The sequence below is a fragment of the Serinus canaria genome, chromosome 1, assembly GCF_022539315.1.
Source record: "Serinus canaria isolate serCan28SL12 chromosome 1, serCan2020, whole genome shotgun sequence".
NCBI classification, from domain to species: domain Eukaryota; kingdom Metazoa; phylum Chordata; class Aves; order Passeriformes; family Fringillidae; genus Serinus; species Serinus canaria.
Window position 1 is genome coordinate 40,257,299 of NC_066313.1, and position 15,824 is coordinate 40,273,122.

The 15,824-nt window shown below is 43.6% G+C and overlaps 1 protein-coding gene across 4 annotated transcripts in view; it reads right to left on the reverse strand.

Moving 5' to 3' along the window:
* The window catches only part of PDGFD (platelet derived growth factor D), a 138,952-nt gene extending 128,451 nt beyond the window's left edge, over positions 1 to 10,501 (reverse strand). For all 4 annotated transcript variants that reach the window (XM_050976277.1, XM_050976268.1, XM_050976271.1 and 1 more), the window contains exon 1: positions 9,999 to 10,501. In XM_050976277.1, the coding sequence (XP_050832234.1) occupies positions 9,999 to 10,128 (130 nt within the window). In that variant the 5' untranslated portion in view covers positions 10,129 to 10,501. The remainder of the gene's footprint in view (positions 1 to 9,998) is intronic.
* Positions 10,502 to 15,824: the final 5,323 nt, after the last annotated feature.

A 15,824-nucleotide genomic window follows, 5' to 3' on the forward strand; every position in this document is an offset into this window, starting at 1 on the left:
CCATTGTGGGAACAACACAAGTACAGGATCAGAACTCACATGCATTCTAGAGTATAGCATGAGGCTCCTCTGCAGTGCAAACAAGTTTATTTCTGGAGTGATGCCTGTTTCTATGTTGTCCCATGGCCAAGAGAATTCCTCATTTCTTCAAGTATGTTGGGAGGCAATGCTGTATGCATGAAGATCAGGCTTTGCCATGGAGGTCCAAGAACAGACTCAAGACACCTTAACATTACTCAAGGGTTCTGCAAAGATGGGGTTGTTACTGCAGCCATTTCTCAGAGGCACCTCTCAAGACACCCTGAGTATACTGTAAACAGGGTGTGTGCACTGGCAGAGAACTGACTCTGGAGGTTCAAACGTTTGTACCGGCTAATTATGGAACAGCAGACCACACACATACTAGGAACAGCCAGATCACTACTATATCTGATGCTAGAATTTTGTATTTTGCTTGAAAGAAGCATTTAATTTTCCAGGATCTTGTAAATGTCAGGAACTGATGAGAAATGCATATCATGTCAATAAGCTCTCCTGGGAGACAAGTATTAACTCCAAACAAGAATAAAGTCAAGCCTATTCAGGTACAGAACAGTATTCTTCCATTAGGAGGGTGGAAAAAAAAAAAAAAAAGAATCCCTTTCCCCTTCTCACAATTTCAAAGACATCTTACTAGAGCAGCAGTGATACATGCATACCTGGGGGTTTGGGAACCCCAGGTCACACCATATGGCCAGCGACGAAGCAAATCAGCATCCCCCTGTGCAAACTGCCAAACATCAGAAACATAACAAAGCAATGTGAATGTGGCTAATGGAACAAAGGAACAAGCTTACAACCTGATCTACAAAGGGAAACAGTGCCACAACTGGGGCTTTCCATCAGTTTCAAAGCAGAAAATTCCCTGTAGCCTTCTGCAAGGAGGTCTTAAACCCTTTTACTGACATCTGGATGTGTGAGTAAAATCACTCCTATCAGTGATTATCCCTGCTGTGGAACCATCATTAAGAACCTGTGTTGGTCCATCTCCACAAAAAATGCCAAGGCATAATCACCATCTACTTCTGCTCTCACTCAGCATTACTGCCACTGGTTTGCTAAGGCAAAGGATTTATCTTTCAAGAAAACTGGCTGAAAAATAAGGGCAGAACATTACATAAAAGGTTTTTAGATCCCATAGTATATTCGGTGATCAGAATTCTGTGTATCTATTTTTATTCCTTCTCTCTAGCCAGTCTGGGTCTCTGCTTCATCCTCAATCCACTTTTTTTGTGAGTCACATCAGATTAGAAATACATTCAACAATGAGAAAAATCTTTTGCAACTGATCCAAAAAGAAACAATAACAGAAACCCCCGTATATTACATTCGGAGCCTTTTTAAAAAACAAACAGAAACAATGCAAGGCACTGAAAAATAGGGACAAGTTTCCTTACGGTCTTGTTTAGAAATGTGCTGCAGCTGAAGTCACTTGTAGGATATCCTGTGGGTGACACATAAGGTAGTCAGTACAGGAGAAAAAGAAACTGGACATTTGAACACAAGGCTTTGTTCTGCATTTTTGCTATGTAACTACAATACAATATGTAACTACATCAGTTACCCCTCCATCTCTATCAGTGCAAAGGATTTGTTTTGTTTGTCTCAGTGTATGGGAGTACTGCACACAAGCCCCTCACTACAAGAAAGAAAATGAGGTGCTGAGGTGCACGTCCAAAGAGAAACAAAGCTCAGGAAGGGTCTGGAGCACAAATCTGAGGAGGAGTGACCAAGGGAACTGGGGAAGCCTGGGGAAGAGGAAGCTCAGGGGGACTTTATCACTCTCTGCAACTCCCTGAAAGGCGGGTGTGGCCAGGTGGGGCTTGATCTCCCAAGTAACAAGCAACAGGACAAGAGCAAGTGACATTAGCAACACCAACTGAGATTTTGATTGGATATTAAAAGAGATTTCTTCACTGTAGGGAATTTCAACCACTGGAACAAGCTACCCAGGGAAGCATTTGAATCACTATACCTAGAGGTATTTAAAAGATGTGTAGGTGTGACACTAAGGAATATGGTTTAGTGGTGGGCTTGGCAGTACTATGTGGCCTCAATCTTAAAGAGTCTTTTTCAAATTAAACATTTCTACAAATCTTTGATTGTATTACAAACTCATTCCTACGCATTTTATTTTATCCTGTATTAATTCATGTGAAGCGTGTGCCACAAGAAGTGCTGATTGAAGTTTTGCCATTGATTTTAGTGCAACAAAAGTCAAGATGGCAATTTTTAAAGTTTTTCATGGACCTAGAACTTATTAAATAGTTTTACAAAGTCTCAACATCATCAAGTCCTAAGGCACAGCAGGGCTAAAACATATTTTCATTAAGTTTGAACAGAAGGTAAAAGTGTGTCCTCCTACACCATCTCCAAATACACAGAGCTCTAACTAACAAAGCAGAAACATGGGATGTTGGCCTTCACAGCGTGGGATACAGATCAAAAAGGAAACAAGAAACTGAAGATTACTCAAGTACAATAGGAAGCTCAAGATCATGGAGGATTTATTCACTACCAAAAATATTAGAGCCAAACCCTAACTCCCAAGAGAAAGTATCTCCAGTTTCACACTAAACAGGACACTTCCTTAGCTTTGTAAACAGGAGACTGATTTGAAACAAAGTGCCAAACAACTCTACGCAATCCAGTATTTCAGCCAAGAGATCATCACCAGAAGCAGTGATTTAAGAGATCTCTTTTATCCAAAATGTGGTATAATGTAATCAATCTCATAGATACAATAGCAGGAATTTTGGAGGCAATTCTTGAATTTACCTTGAATCAACTGACTAAAAGATTACTACTGAATTTCTCTGCATTAGTGGGCAAAGTCTTACTACAGAGAATGCCAACAAACAGCCTTCATGGTGTTTCTTAGGACTCCTTTAGTATCCTCATGTCAAATCCCAGCAGGTGCACGAAAGCCAGGGCAAGCCAGGGCAGCCCTTCTTTGGGGTTGCGATGATGCTAAAAACTTTAGAGAATAAAAATCATTGAGCTGGACTCAATGATCATTCTTGGGCCCTTCCAACTAAACATATATTTTGTGATTCTATGATAGGCGAGTATCTATTTTGCTATATTAGAAGATACTCAAAAGATAAAAACTATATTTATTCTGCAAATGCAGAGCTGGCAGAAGTGCTCACCAAGCCACATTCCACCATTCACCAATAGTCCTAGCAAATCTGGAAGGTCCAGTTACCTGGAGGTCAGCAAACGTGACACCCATCTAGGCGAATGGCCAGGAGGATACAGGGAAATACAGGCCTGCCAGCCTGACCTCAGTGCAAGGGAAAGTCATAGAACAGCTTGTCAACAGAGTGTCATCCCACAGAACATGCATGGCAACCAGGGGATCAGACCCAGTCAGCATGGCTGCAGGAAAGCCAGGTCCTGACTGACCAACCTGATCTCCTTCTGTGACCAGGTGACCCACTCAGTGGATGAGAGAAAGGCTGTGGATGTTGTCTGCCTGGACTTTATATTCTGGGTCTACCTTGACTGGACACCAAGTGCCCATCAAGCCTCTCTATCACTCTCCTTCTCAATGGGACAAGGGAGGGAAAGTAAGATGGAAAACAACTTGTAAGTTTGATGCATGGCACTTTACTAAACCAAAAAAAAAAAAAAAAACCCACCAAAACCTAACCAAACCAAACCAAAAACAGAAACAAACAAACAAACAAACAAACAAAACCCCAACAACAACAAAAAAAACCAAACAAACAAACCAAAAAAAAACCACACCAGAAACAAAAAAACCAACACAAAATTTTGGTGTGTATATACAAAGAGAAAAAAGCTTATTCAGTTTATTCTCTACTTTCCATCAGGGGGTGATATCCAGCCACTTCCCAGGAAGCGAAGTTGCAGCACATATAGTGATTGCTCTAGAAGGCAAACACTGTAAAATAAAAAATACCCCCCATTCCTCCTCCCTCCTTTAGCTTTTATATTTGAGCTGATGTCATATGGTCATATAGTATGGAATACCCCTTTGGTTAATTTGGGCCTGGTTGTGTCCCCTCCCAGGACCTTTCCCACTCCCAGCCACTTGAGAGGGGCAGCATGTTAGAGACAGCCCTGATGTTGTGCCAGCACTGCTCAGCAGAAGCCACAACACTGCTGTGTCATCCATACCTTTCTAACTACCAATGCAAACCACAGCACTGTGACAGCTGATGTGGGGAAAATCAACTCCATCTCAGCCAGTCCCAAGACACTTTAGTAAAGCTTCTGACACCATACCCCACAGAGTTATCCAGCAGAAAACAGATGCTCATGGCTTGGAGAGGTGCACTATTTTGTGCACCTATAGTCGAAGTCCAGAGAGTGGTGCTGAATGGAGTAACAAGCTGGATACTGGGGGCAGTCCTGTTCAATATCTTTACTGATGCCCTGGATGAGAGGAGTGAGTGCACCCTCAGCAAGCCTGCAGATAAAAGCAAGTTGGGCAGGAGTGTTGGTTTGCTGCAGGGTAGGAAGGCTCTGCAGAGTGATGTGGATAGGCTGGACAGATGGCCGAAAGCCAATTGTATGAGTGCAGGGTAAACAGCTGGGCTAAATGATTTGCAGGTCTTTTCCAACCTAAACAATTCTATGATTCCTAATTTTGCAAACACTTGAGACACTTGGTTCATAAAAAATATATTGTTATTTTTACTCACCTCATTTAAATATAAACTATTCGAGCTTTCTTATTATGCTGTCTTGTATGACTTGAACACCTTGACTTTAGCAGAATCATGAAAATGGCCAAAGTTGGTCAGAATTACGAAGATGTTTAAAGAAATGGTCATCCACATGATGAATATTACTGCACTAATGATCCCCTGTGAACTTTCTATTTATGCCTATTCCTAGATGTTTTATGAAACACAACATCTCTGTGGCACGGACAGAACTCCCAACGCTATTGTAGATTTTCAGCACTGTTCAGTTTCTACAAATCAAAGCAATACAACTATCAAATTTTCTCTTCCAGCCCTTTAAAGAATTAGCTGGCCTAATTCAGTTTCATAGTAATACTTAAAAAAGCCCCAAATGAAAACCAAGAAGTTTCAAGAGACTGTCTGAAGAATATTAGTGACTGACACTAAGATACGCATCTGCCTGATAAAACATATTTCAACTTCCTTTAGAGAATTCCTCTATGCCGCTTGCTGCTGAGTCAGGGTTGGAACTCTCATGCAATATGCTTTGATATTTCAGTCCAAGCTGTTAATTATACAGATAAGAGACATCATCAAAGTCAGATAATTGTAGACCAAAGTGCATTACTGCAGGGAAATTAGTAAGGTTTTATTTTTAAAACTGATGAAGCCTGAAATACATATTTCTATACAAAATCTAGAAAACAGGGAAATAAAGCATGTAAAAACCAATTTATTTTGGCCATTTCACAGTTGACAAAATTTTATGTTACCAGAGTCCTCTAAAAAAATTCATAACAAGCCTATTATAAAAGAACTCAATAAGTGCATTCTAAAAGTGATGTTCTACACCACTAGTGATACCAGAGACATTTCATAGAATCATGGAAACATAAAATCATAGAATCATGGAATGGCCTGGGTTGAAAGGAACCTTGAGGGTCATCTAGCTCCAATCCCCCTGCCATGAGCAGGGACACTTAGCATTAGACCAGCTTGATGAAAACCCTTGAACAGACCTCTCTGGGCAACCTTTGCCAGGGCCCCACCAGATCCACAGCAAAGAACTTCTCCTAATACCATAAAATCATAAGATGGCTTGGGTTGGAAGGGACCTTAAAGCATCTAATCTAAACCTATCCTCTTTAAAAAAACAACCAACCAACCAAAAAACAGAAAACAACACAATTTTCTCCCCAAAACAGACATTAACATTTGTTTGGTGAGAGAACACCACCAAAATTACCATACACTTTTCCCTGTGATTAGGCATCAGCCAATACAGGGAAGAAGAGGGCAGAGTTAATGGCATACATCCATTTGGACCGGGCCTTAAAGAGCCAAAAGCTGTTGGCAGTTCTCCAGAATTGTAAAGTACAGTTTTTTCTTTGTATTTTGGTGGTGCACAAGCAAAGTAAAGTTTAAAAATTCCAGGATTTTTTTGATTCATAATGAAAACCACAAGAGCGTGGAATCTTATCATGAGTCATCTGATGTTATGGTTTCAAATCCACATCAGAAGATACTGATTCCATAGCTTTCAGTTGTTTACATACTGAAATGACCTGACACTATGCTGTCTGTTCTGTTCTGTCTTTTCTTTGAACTCTGGAGTTTGAAGTTTAAAGTATGTATGGTGATGCTTAGTCTGAAGATACAGACTAGGCATCCTTCCCTATACTAAGCAGATGTTTCTTCAATAACTGATAAGAAAAAGCATGCGATGTTTCAGTTAGACATTACATAGTAAATAATATTATTTAGCACTTTTTATCTTCTACTTTTCATCTATGAGTACACATAAACAACCAAAACAGGAGAAACAAAATATCAGAGTTCTTGCAATTAGGCAGTATTACCTGCATACTGCAAACTGAGAAACTGAGTCAAAATAGCACAATGGAAGCATCTGGAAGATCTCTGTGTTATTCTGATGAACTTCAAAGTACTTAACTTAATAGCATTAATAAACGCTCTAAGTGAATACCAGTATTTGTACTATAAATGTCACTGGCACCTCCAGGACACTTTAAAAAATTGATTAGTGCTACACTGGACTGCTGAGTCATCAATGACCGTCCTTCAACTAGGACAAGAGGATGTCTTGTAAGCAAGTTATTTATATTCTTAATATTTCAGCAGAATGTACAGTCTGGTTAGGCTTGGTAGTCATTAAATAGCAATTTTTGTATGAGCTGCCCTCCTCCATAGATTTCTTATCAGATCAACTTCAGTCTTAAGTAAGAGCAATTACAAATAGGCCAAGTTCTTTCAGTCTGAAAGAAGAAAGGCAGTATTGAATCATGCACACTGCAAAGCTTTGTTTTGGCCAGAAGGAAGACCAAGCCTCCCTATTAAACTCTGTGTATGCAGTATCACTAGGTCATCTCACTTGGAACTGGAACTCAAAGGGTTGCTTTTTTTTAAAATAAAATGTGCAGGTGGTCTTGAACTTCCCAAGATATTTTTATTTGAAGCTGAATAGGCCTTGTATCCTCTTCTCTCTTAAAAAATTTCAAAACCTAATAATCATGATCATCAACCCAGAACATAATATTAAATTACCTTTTATCTTTGCTGTGTGTTTTGAGAGACTGTTGCAACACATTTACCCAAATGTACTGAATGCTCTCAGATCCCATTCTGTATTGTCATATCTGCAAATATTTACAAAGCAAAAAATATTGTCTGACTCAGCAACGCAACTCACATGTCTTTCATGCTGTTCCATATAATTGCTTCAGACCAAAACAACACAAAAACACCACTGTGAATTACAAAAGACAGAAATACTATTAGTGGCCTACAGCCAACTGTGGTCTAAGCATTTGCTTGTGAGCCCTTCACAGGCATGCAACATTTGGAATACTGCTCAAAACCTCTGGCTGTACAAATATAGACTTTCAGACAAGGAACTCAACGGTTTCATTTGAGTAAAATCAGGGAGATCAGCAGCTGACCTGCTTTAAATGTAGCAACCCCACACCAGAACACACAGTCCTTTGCAGAGAAAAAGCAACAGGATTCCCAAGCACAGGGAGAGAGGAGATAAAGGCTGCAGCATGCAAGGGGTCTGCACCTCATCGAAGTCTGTGACCCCTTCAGAACCTCCTTAACATCCACTCAGGAATTGCAGAAGTGTCTGACTTTAGCGTGGGCACATTCATTGTAGGCTGCAAGGCTCACTAGCACATGTCCCAGGAAAGATGAAAGGTAAGATGTAATTACACATAGATCTGCCACCTTCCAACAGCCCCGGTATCAGTCCACCTGGTACCCACAAAGATCAACCACTACAAGTTGCCTTGGGTAATTTTAATGGTGCAAAGCTTAATCAAATTGTTAAAATTATCACAACTAGGAAGACAGCAATTAAGTAATAATTTCAGAGGCTTCTTTTCTTCATCACTCCAAGAAGCAATTTCACCACAGGAAGTCTTCTAAGGACTAAAACACCCATCATACTTCCATTAATATGAAAACTTTACTTATATTAGAGGGTAATGATTTCTTCATTGACTGTACAGAGATGATCAGAGTAATACACACTCTGATGTTCTAAGTATGTAAGTTTTCAATGAAAAAGCTTGTTTGAAGTTTGAGCTGGATGGAAGCTTGCCTAGCCTTATTCAGAGACGGTCTCAGTTCTATGAAGATGGCAGGCTAACAAGTCATGAAGCTTGATAAAACACAGAATAACTTTAAAGAATGAAACAGAAATAACAAATATGTACTTTTATTGCAAACACATATTTTTTTTCTTTATTGAGATTAAATTTGACTTCTGTATCAGAAAGAACTGCAATTTTATCCTGCTTCCTGACTCAACATTTCAAGAAAAAAAAATCCTCCACCTTTTCTAAGTCTTCTTTCAGTGACTAGGAAAGGCATAAAATATTATTAAGTTCAATATGGCTCTGAACTTTAAACAAAAACATCTCCCTAAATCAACAGTATACCCATTACACGCATTGTATACATGCTGGAAAATAAACACTGGCAAATACAGTCTTGGAAATGGCTCAAGGGCCTGGGTTTTTGAAAAGGGTTTATAAAATATATAACTGCTGTCAACTGGAAGATGTTAACTTGAAGACTGATGTTAACTCTGTTCATGTGCAAGGAGAACATCCTGCATTTCGTCGTCTAAGAAGGTACACAGCAACGTGCAAAAGCAAGCTCTCCCACGTGAGGCTGGAACATTCCGGGTTGCTCCCTGGCCAAAGGCCAATCACTCTTCCCAAACTGAAAGTCACGGATTCTAGAGGTGAATTTCAGCATTGCTGTTTCTGTGCAGTCTCCCCGTTCGCTCCCCGTATGGCCACGGCACACGACCACGTTCACTGGAGACACCTGCGTCCCGCACCGCCGCGCTGCAGACCCTGGGCAGCACCTCGGCTGTCCAGGACATCCTCAGCCGGCAGCTCCCGGAGGGAACCGCAGCGGAGCTCAGGCTGAATACACCCTTCCCACGGGGCGGGCGGTGTCCGAGAGCCCGCTGCCGCCCTGATGGGTGCGCACCATCCCCGGCCATCACACGGGACGGGGGAGTCCTTGTGGGGCAGTGCCCAGTCGATCCAAGGGAACACCGAGCCCTGGGCTCAGACCCTCCGCTCGAGGAAGTCCCCTAACCCGGCAAGCAGCACGCCGACAGCCCTTACAGCAGTCGAGGGCGGCGAGGCTGTGGCAGGGCTGGGAGACGATCCCGCTCCCGGCCAAGGAGCCTGGGGCGACGGCAGCGCCCCCGACACACCGCCCCTGAGAGCCCCCGCAGCGGCGCCGGTGCGGCCGGAGACGCCGCGAAGCCGCCGCTCGCCCGGCTCTGCCCCGCCGCTGGCACATCACAGGCACACGGGGGACACGGGCCCAGGGGTGCCGAGGGACGCCCGGCGGGGCCCGCCTGGGCAGCCGGGACCGAGCACTCCACGTTGTCCGCCTTTTCGCAGCCCAGAGGGGACGCGGGGGGTACCGCCGACTCCCAGGAGATCTCCTCGAAGTTGCCCCGAGAAGTTTGGGACCGCCCGGAGGTGTAGCCGCCGGGCAGAGTCGCCCCCTCAGCCCACCTCTCTCCTGCCACCTGGCCACACGCTCCCGGACCGGTTGCCAGGACGGGACCCCGGAGACCGACCCCACGACCTGGCTGAGCCCCCGGGACAGGACCCCACCCGGACTGACCCCAGTCGCCCTCGGGGCACGCGGCCCTCGCTCCCGGGACAGGGGGAGCGGCAGCCCCGAGGCGCCCTGAAGGGCTACCCCCGCAAAAGCAGCCCTTGGGAATAAATAAAGCAGCAGGACACTTACCATCTCGCCTGATGTTGGAAGCCCGCAGGGCTTTTATAGATCCGCTCTGGGCAGGGGCGGTGGTGCCCTGACGGCTGCAGAAGTTCGCACAGACGACGGCGTAGAGCAGGAGCAGGATGAGCAGTTGCATTGGGACCAGCTGCCAGCGGGACCGTGTCTCTGCGAAGAAACGGGCTCTCCTCTCCCGCCGAGGGTGCTTCCCTCGCTCGCGTTCTCTTCCCCCTTAGCGGACTTTTTGATTGTTGCGAGTTGCTTGTGTGTTTGGGGGAGTTGTAGGCGAGGGGCAAAAAAGGCACAATCCCCGCAAAAAAAAACGCAAAACCCCAGAGCACGCGAAGCAGCGGTCACCGCCGCCGCGCTACTCTCCCAGCCGCCTCAAAACTTCCTGCATGCTGAACTCTCGGCTGCCCTTCTGGGCCGGCCAAACTCGGCAGAGGTGCGCAGCGCCCGGGCCGGCACCGCCGCCCACTCCCCTCGCCCGGCACGGCCGTGCCCCAGTAGCAGGCGGGGGCTGCCGCAGCCGCGCTCCCCCGCGGCCGCCGCCGGGCTGTACCGCGCCTCGCACCGCCCCCGCCCGCCGCGCCGCGGGAGCCGCCGCCGGGGTCTGCCGCGCCGGGAGCGCCCCGCTCTCCGCGCCAGGGGAGGAAAGGGGGCCCGCGGGAAGGGGGCGGGAGCGGTGCCCGGGCCCTCCCCGAGCAACCGGCCGCGCCGTCTCCACTCCGGGCAAAAAGTGGCAGGAGGGATGGTGCGAGGAGGGGGCTGTCCCCTGTGCGGAGTGAAAGCTCTCGGCGACTGGATAGGACAGGAGTCGTGTGCCAAGGGTTCTCCGCCAACGCAGGGGCCACGCACCCGGCGGTCCCGTCACCCTCGGGCCCGCGGTGGCCGCGTAAAAGTCATCGCTGGGCCGAATGCCTCAAATCTTCGAGCTGTGCCAGGGCGGGTGAGATGACTTAGTGGGACAACTGGTGAATTATCCGCAGTTGTCCCTAGGAGAAATATATGGGCTTCTCCTGTCATGCCAAGCACTGTCCACTTTTTCATAAAAAGTTAGTTCTTGCTAATATAGACCCTCATTAAATTGAGTGTGGTATAAAAAGTTTGTATTACTGCCTGGAAGAGTTTAGGTCTAAACCAAAGGTATGTGAGGGTTGTAATCAGATTGCTAGTTTAATACTCTTTCTTTCCATTAGTTGCAATGAAAATAATCCAAAGAAAGATAAAAAAAAAAAAAAAAAAAAAAATAATTCCAAAAAAATACCCAAAAACCACCACGAAACCTGCTCAGGTTTTAACAGTTCTCTAATAAATTTTTCCCCACTCAGTTTATTTCTTCCAACATTTTTTGCAGTCTTAGCCAGTCTAACTAACAAACTGCTACATGCTGCCAGATCTTTAACAACATGAAACATACGTCATTAGCAGAAGAATGTCAATATGGTGCTGTATCAGGAGTCTTGGATGAGTCCTGCTACACTGTGAGTTCTGCCTCTGGCTGTGTGAAGCATTTTCTCCAAGAGCATGCTAGGATGACAATGGGACTGAAACATCTTGTATGTCTTAGGAAACCAGTAGGGTGCAATTCTGTTATGCATAATTCATGCTCCTTTATCCCTTTCATGTTCCCCAAAACTGACAGCGAACCTAATCCTGCTCCCATGTGGCAGATAATGGAAAGACTCCAACAGTGCTTCATTTGTGAGCAGATGTGACTATATTTTAGGTGCCCATTTCAGGGGGGAACTAGTGCACAGAGGGAAGGTGGCCAATTCAATCATCCTAATAGAAACAGAATGTCAAATAGAGGACACAGAATGAATGAGTATGGGGGAGCTCGGGAGATATTCTCTCTTCATCCAGTCAATGGGTCTGCCTCTCTCCACTTACTTTACAAAGAACTGCCAGAAAATGCCAATAGAATCCCTGCTCCCCAGCTTTCTTCTGACCTTTACAACAACTCATGGTGAAGTCCTGCCTTTCTTAGTGCCTTCAGGCTCTCCTTCTCTTTTAGATTTGGGATGCTGGAATCTGTAATTGGTTCACTTTGGGGAAGTGGCCATTTAAAGGTGGAAGAGAAAGAAGGACAGATTACCTTCCAGCCAAAAGTCAGACGAAAGATGTTTTGACAGTATCTGAGCAATTGCACAATTCAGTCAAGAAATGGCAGTATTTCCCTGGTTGTTTCTCTTTCTGTATTGAAATTCATCCATATAAATTTGCTTATATAAAATTCATATGTCTTCCCAAGACCTGGGTATAGAGACAGTCTCTCTGGCCCCATGCCTTGCTGGCTGCAAAGGTCCAACTTTAAAGGAGGAGTAAAAGAGACTTTTGTCTTTAACAGTCCACAGCTGTTTGGCTGACATGCTCCCTGGCTTGATAGAGACTAAAAGTTTAAACTTCCTCAAGCTGACCAGGGCGCAGAAGTGAGGTTTCCTCAGCACTTTTTTTCTTTTTCTTTTTTTTTTTTTTTTTTTTTTTAAGAGTGCATACTTTTTTGGTACATAAGATGAAATTCCTGTGTATGTAGCAGAGATACCTGGTTGCTTAGAGACTTCTCAAGCAAAACAGCATGAGACCTCATCAACTAGATGATGATGGATACAGGCAAGTGGATTCCACCACCTGTGGCTTTGGTACCTGCTAAGAGGAGCCATGTGTAACTCATATCATATGCTCACGCTACATTTCTGTTTCTCCCTGTACAAAGCATGGGATAGTGCCACTCTTTGTTCTTAAAGCAAAAAAGTATTTCTCTAGTAAACCAGTCTCTTTCTCATGTCAGAAAAGAGGGAATAACATGTGGGGTCCAGAACAGAAGCCTAGCTCTATGAATTATCAAATATTTATTTTAGCCCTAGTATAAAAAAAAACGCAGATTTTCCATTTTGATGTACAAGGAGGACAGAAAGATTTTGGGACAGAGAAGCAAAATTAACATGCATTGGTAGACTGTTAGAGGAAAGTCCTGCATTCCAATGACTGTGGCTACAGCTTCTTGGTTCAATTTTAAAACCACTAGACCCACTAAAAGCCAGAAAAGTATCTTTATAATAAGGTGTCATAAAACCCCCATCAAAGAGAGAAAAGTTTGGATTATACTCAGACAGTTTTATAAGCATATCACTGGGTCTTTGCTTTCTGGCAGAAATTCTAGCACATTGGCTAATCTGCATTCTAAGTGCTTGAAATAATTTAAAGCATCGGGTGGCTTCTATAGGAAGTCCTATAGCAAGTCATGGTTGCTGTATAAAAGGACACTCTGATGTATAGGTGTGATAACCTAGGGAATTATAGATTTGTCAGCTCAATTGGGACCCTAATAAAAAAAATCTTCACATAAAAGTCAATTATTGGAAATTAAAAAGAAAATAATAAAATTGGTTTTTGTTAACCTAGAAAATCTTACCAACTTGGAAATCTGGTTGACAAGCAGAATAGCATTCATATTATGTCTTTCATAACATACCTGCTCTGTCTGAGCAGGTGCTTCAAGCCTTCTGGAGATGTATGCTGTTACTCTGTGTGGGTTGATGCTTTCTGAAATTGTATGGTGCTACTCTCTGTATAGTGGCTATCTCAACTGTGACATATGCTGCAACATACATTTCCAACAATGATCTGTGAAAATTGCAGCTACTGCTGATGTCTATTGAAAATGACAAGAACTTTGGGGGAGTAACAATAGGATGATTTATAGTATTGGTGATATGAGACAGATGTGTAGTTATTGGGTATAAGTGTAAAAGCAGAGCCCTGGCCTAGTTTATGCATCATAGTAGCCACTGGCAGCACTTCCCAGTGCCTGTGGTATCTGCCTCACCTTGTTTAGTCCCCTGAAAGTGCCTGGTGTTAGCCAGTTGCACAGGTTCACCTTGTTCATGGGGGGAATTGGATTCCCATCAGAGGACCCTCTAGCCTAGAGGTTTAGGAAGTCATGCTGGGGTGGTTTGGAAGGTCCTGTTTCTCTCCACTGACTATGAAGAGAGTACAGGGGAAAAATACATCCATAGTTATAGGATAGGGTATTTAATCACAGAAAACACTGATGCAGAAAAAAATGATGGGGGTAGGTTATCAAGAAAGTCAATGGGCTGTAGCTATCTCTGAGGTTTTTGTTTTCTTTTTTTGACTGGGCGATGCTCCAGAGTCATACAGTTTGGAGCAAAAATGCACTGTTTTTCTAGAATATTTGAACTATGTTGATTAAGTAGCAAAATCCAAGACTTCAGTGAGTTTCTCTGTGATCCTTAAATATTTATTTAAAGAAGAGAATATCAGTTAAAGTAGGGGTGTTATGCCTTTGTCTGTTATTATTAGACTGCTGCCTCAAGATCCTATGAATAAAGCCTTAGAAAGGATCATCATAAAGTGAGAAACACTGAGAGGAAACCACAGGGTTAGCTGGAGGTTGAGAAATATGCCACTCAGGGAAAAGCTTAAGAAATCACAAGCCATTTAGCTTGTCAAGGAGAAAATCAGAGGGGTCACAGCTACCTCCCGGAGGTAGGATATTGATTCTAGAAGGCTATTTTGTCTAGTGGACAATGACATATCAAGGTGAAAGCTGGAGGTAGACAAATTAAGGTTAGAAGTAAAAGGCACATTTTTCTCTGTGGAAAGCTATGGAAGTATCAAAGCTCTTCACCACTGAAAATCTGAAAGGCAAGATCTGATGTTTTCCTAAAACCAGTCAAGTGGTTTCAAGCTGTGCTTAGGAACTCTTGGGGTCTATTGATCACTTCTAGAAAGTCTGTAAAGGCAACAGAGGAAAGCATGTTCATATGTCCTGTACTACAAGCCACTGCTTATAGTAGTAAGTGATTCTGCAATTTTTTTGGAAAACAACAACTAAGAAAAATAAACCTCCAAGGATTAATTCCAGGCACTGTGATTTTTGTTATATCGAAGGGCAATGACCTCATCCCCTAGTTTATAATCTGTGACAAAGATGTAAGAATGAGCAGAGGTACGTAGAGTAGGATGGAGAAACGTCTCAAAATTGCTGAAATACGTCTTATGTAAACAACTGTAACCATGATGGAAGACCAAAAGAATGTAAGGAAAATTAGACCAAAGCCATTATATGTCTGGAATTAGAAAACTCAGGCAGAGTCATGTGTTACTTAGAAAATTGCCCCAGGCACCATGACATCAAGAAAAAAAGTGCAGCACAGGGATCTATGGCCAGATTTACTACCTGAGCCTACAGGCAGTGATTCAATAACACAGACAGAAAATCCCCAGTGAAATTGATCATTTTGGGTGACCAGACCTATAAAACACAAGCTGAAGCACTGCTGCCTGGTATCACTACAAATGTAGCATTGATTTGTGGAACCTCATGTTAAAACACTGAATATTAGATCTGGGCCACAGACCTGCGAGTGGTGCTGCAGTTTGTCCTCCTCCAGCAACCAGCTGTGCAAAGTCACTTGTCTGGCCCATTCTTGAGAACAGCTGCAGGCAGGTTTGATTTATCCTGTCTTCTGATTTTCCTTTTTGTGCCTGCACTGCTACAGGATGCTGAGCCCTTCTCCCTTTCATATAAGTGCTTCTGGTCCCAACTCTTAAATGACTTTTGCTGGCTTTATGTAACTTTTGGATAGTTTTGCACTGCAAATGTTGAGACAAATATTGCACCAACATGCACATAGGAAGGAAGAGAAAAACAATATCCCAAGCTGAACATGCTGATATATTAAATTTGGAGAAACTGTCATATCACTCAGAGTGTTGCCCTGGTACCTAGTGACAGTACCAATTGACATCTAGTGTGCATGCAATATTCAGAGTCATGCTTTCAAAAAATGAATATAATCCACAATG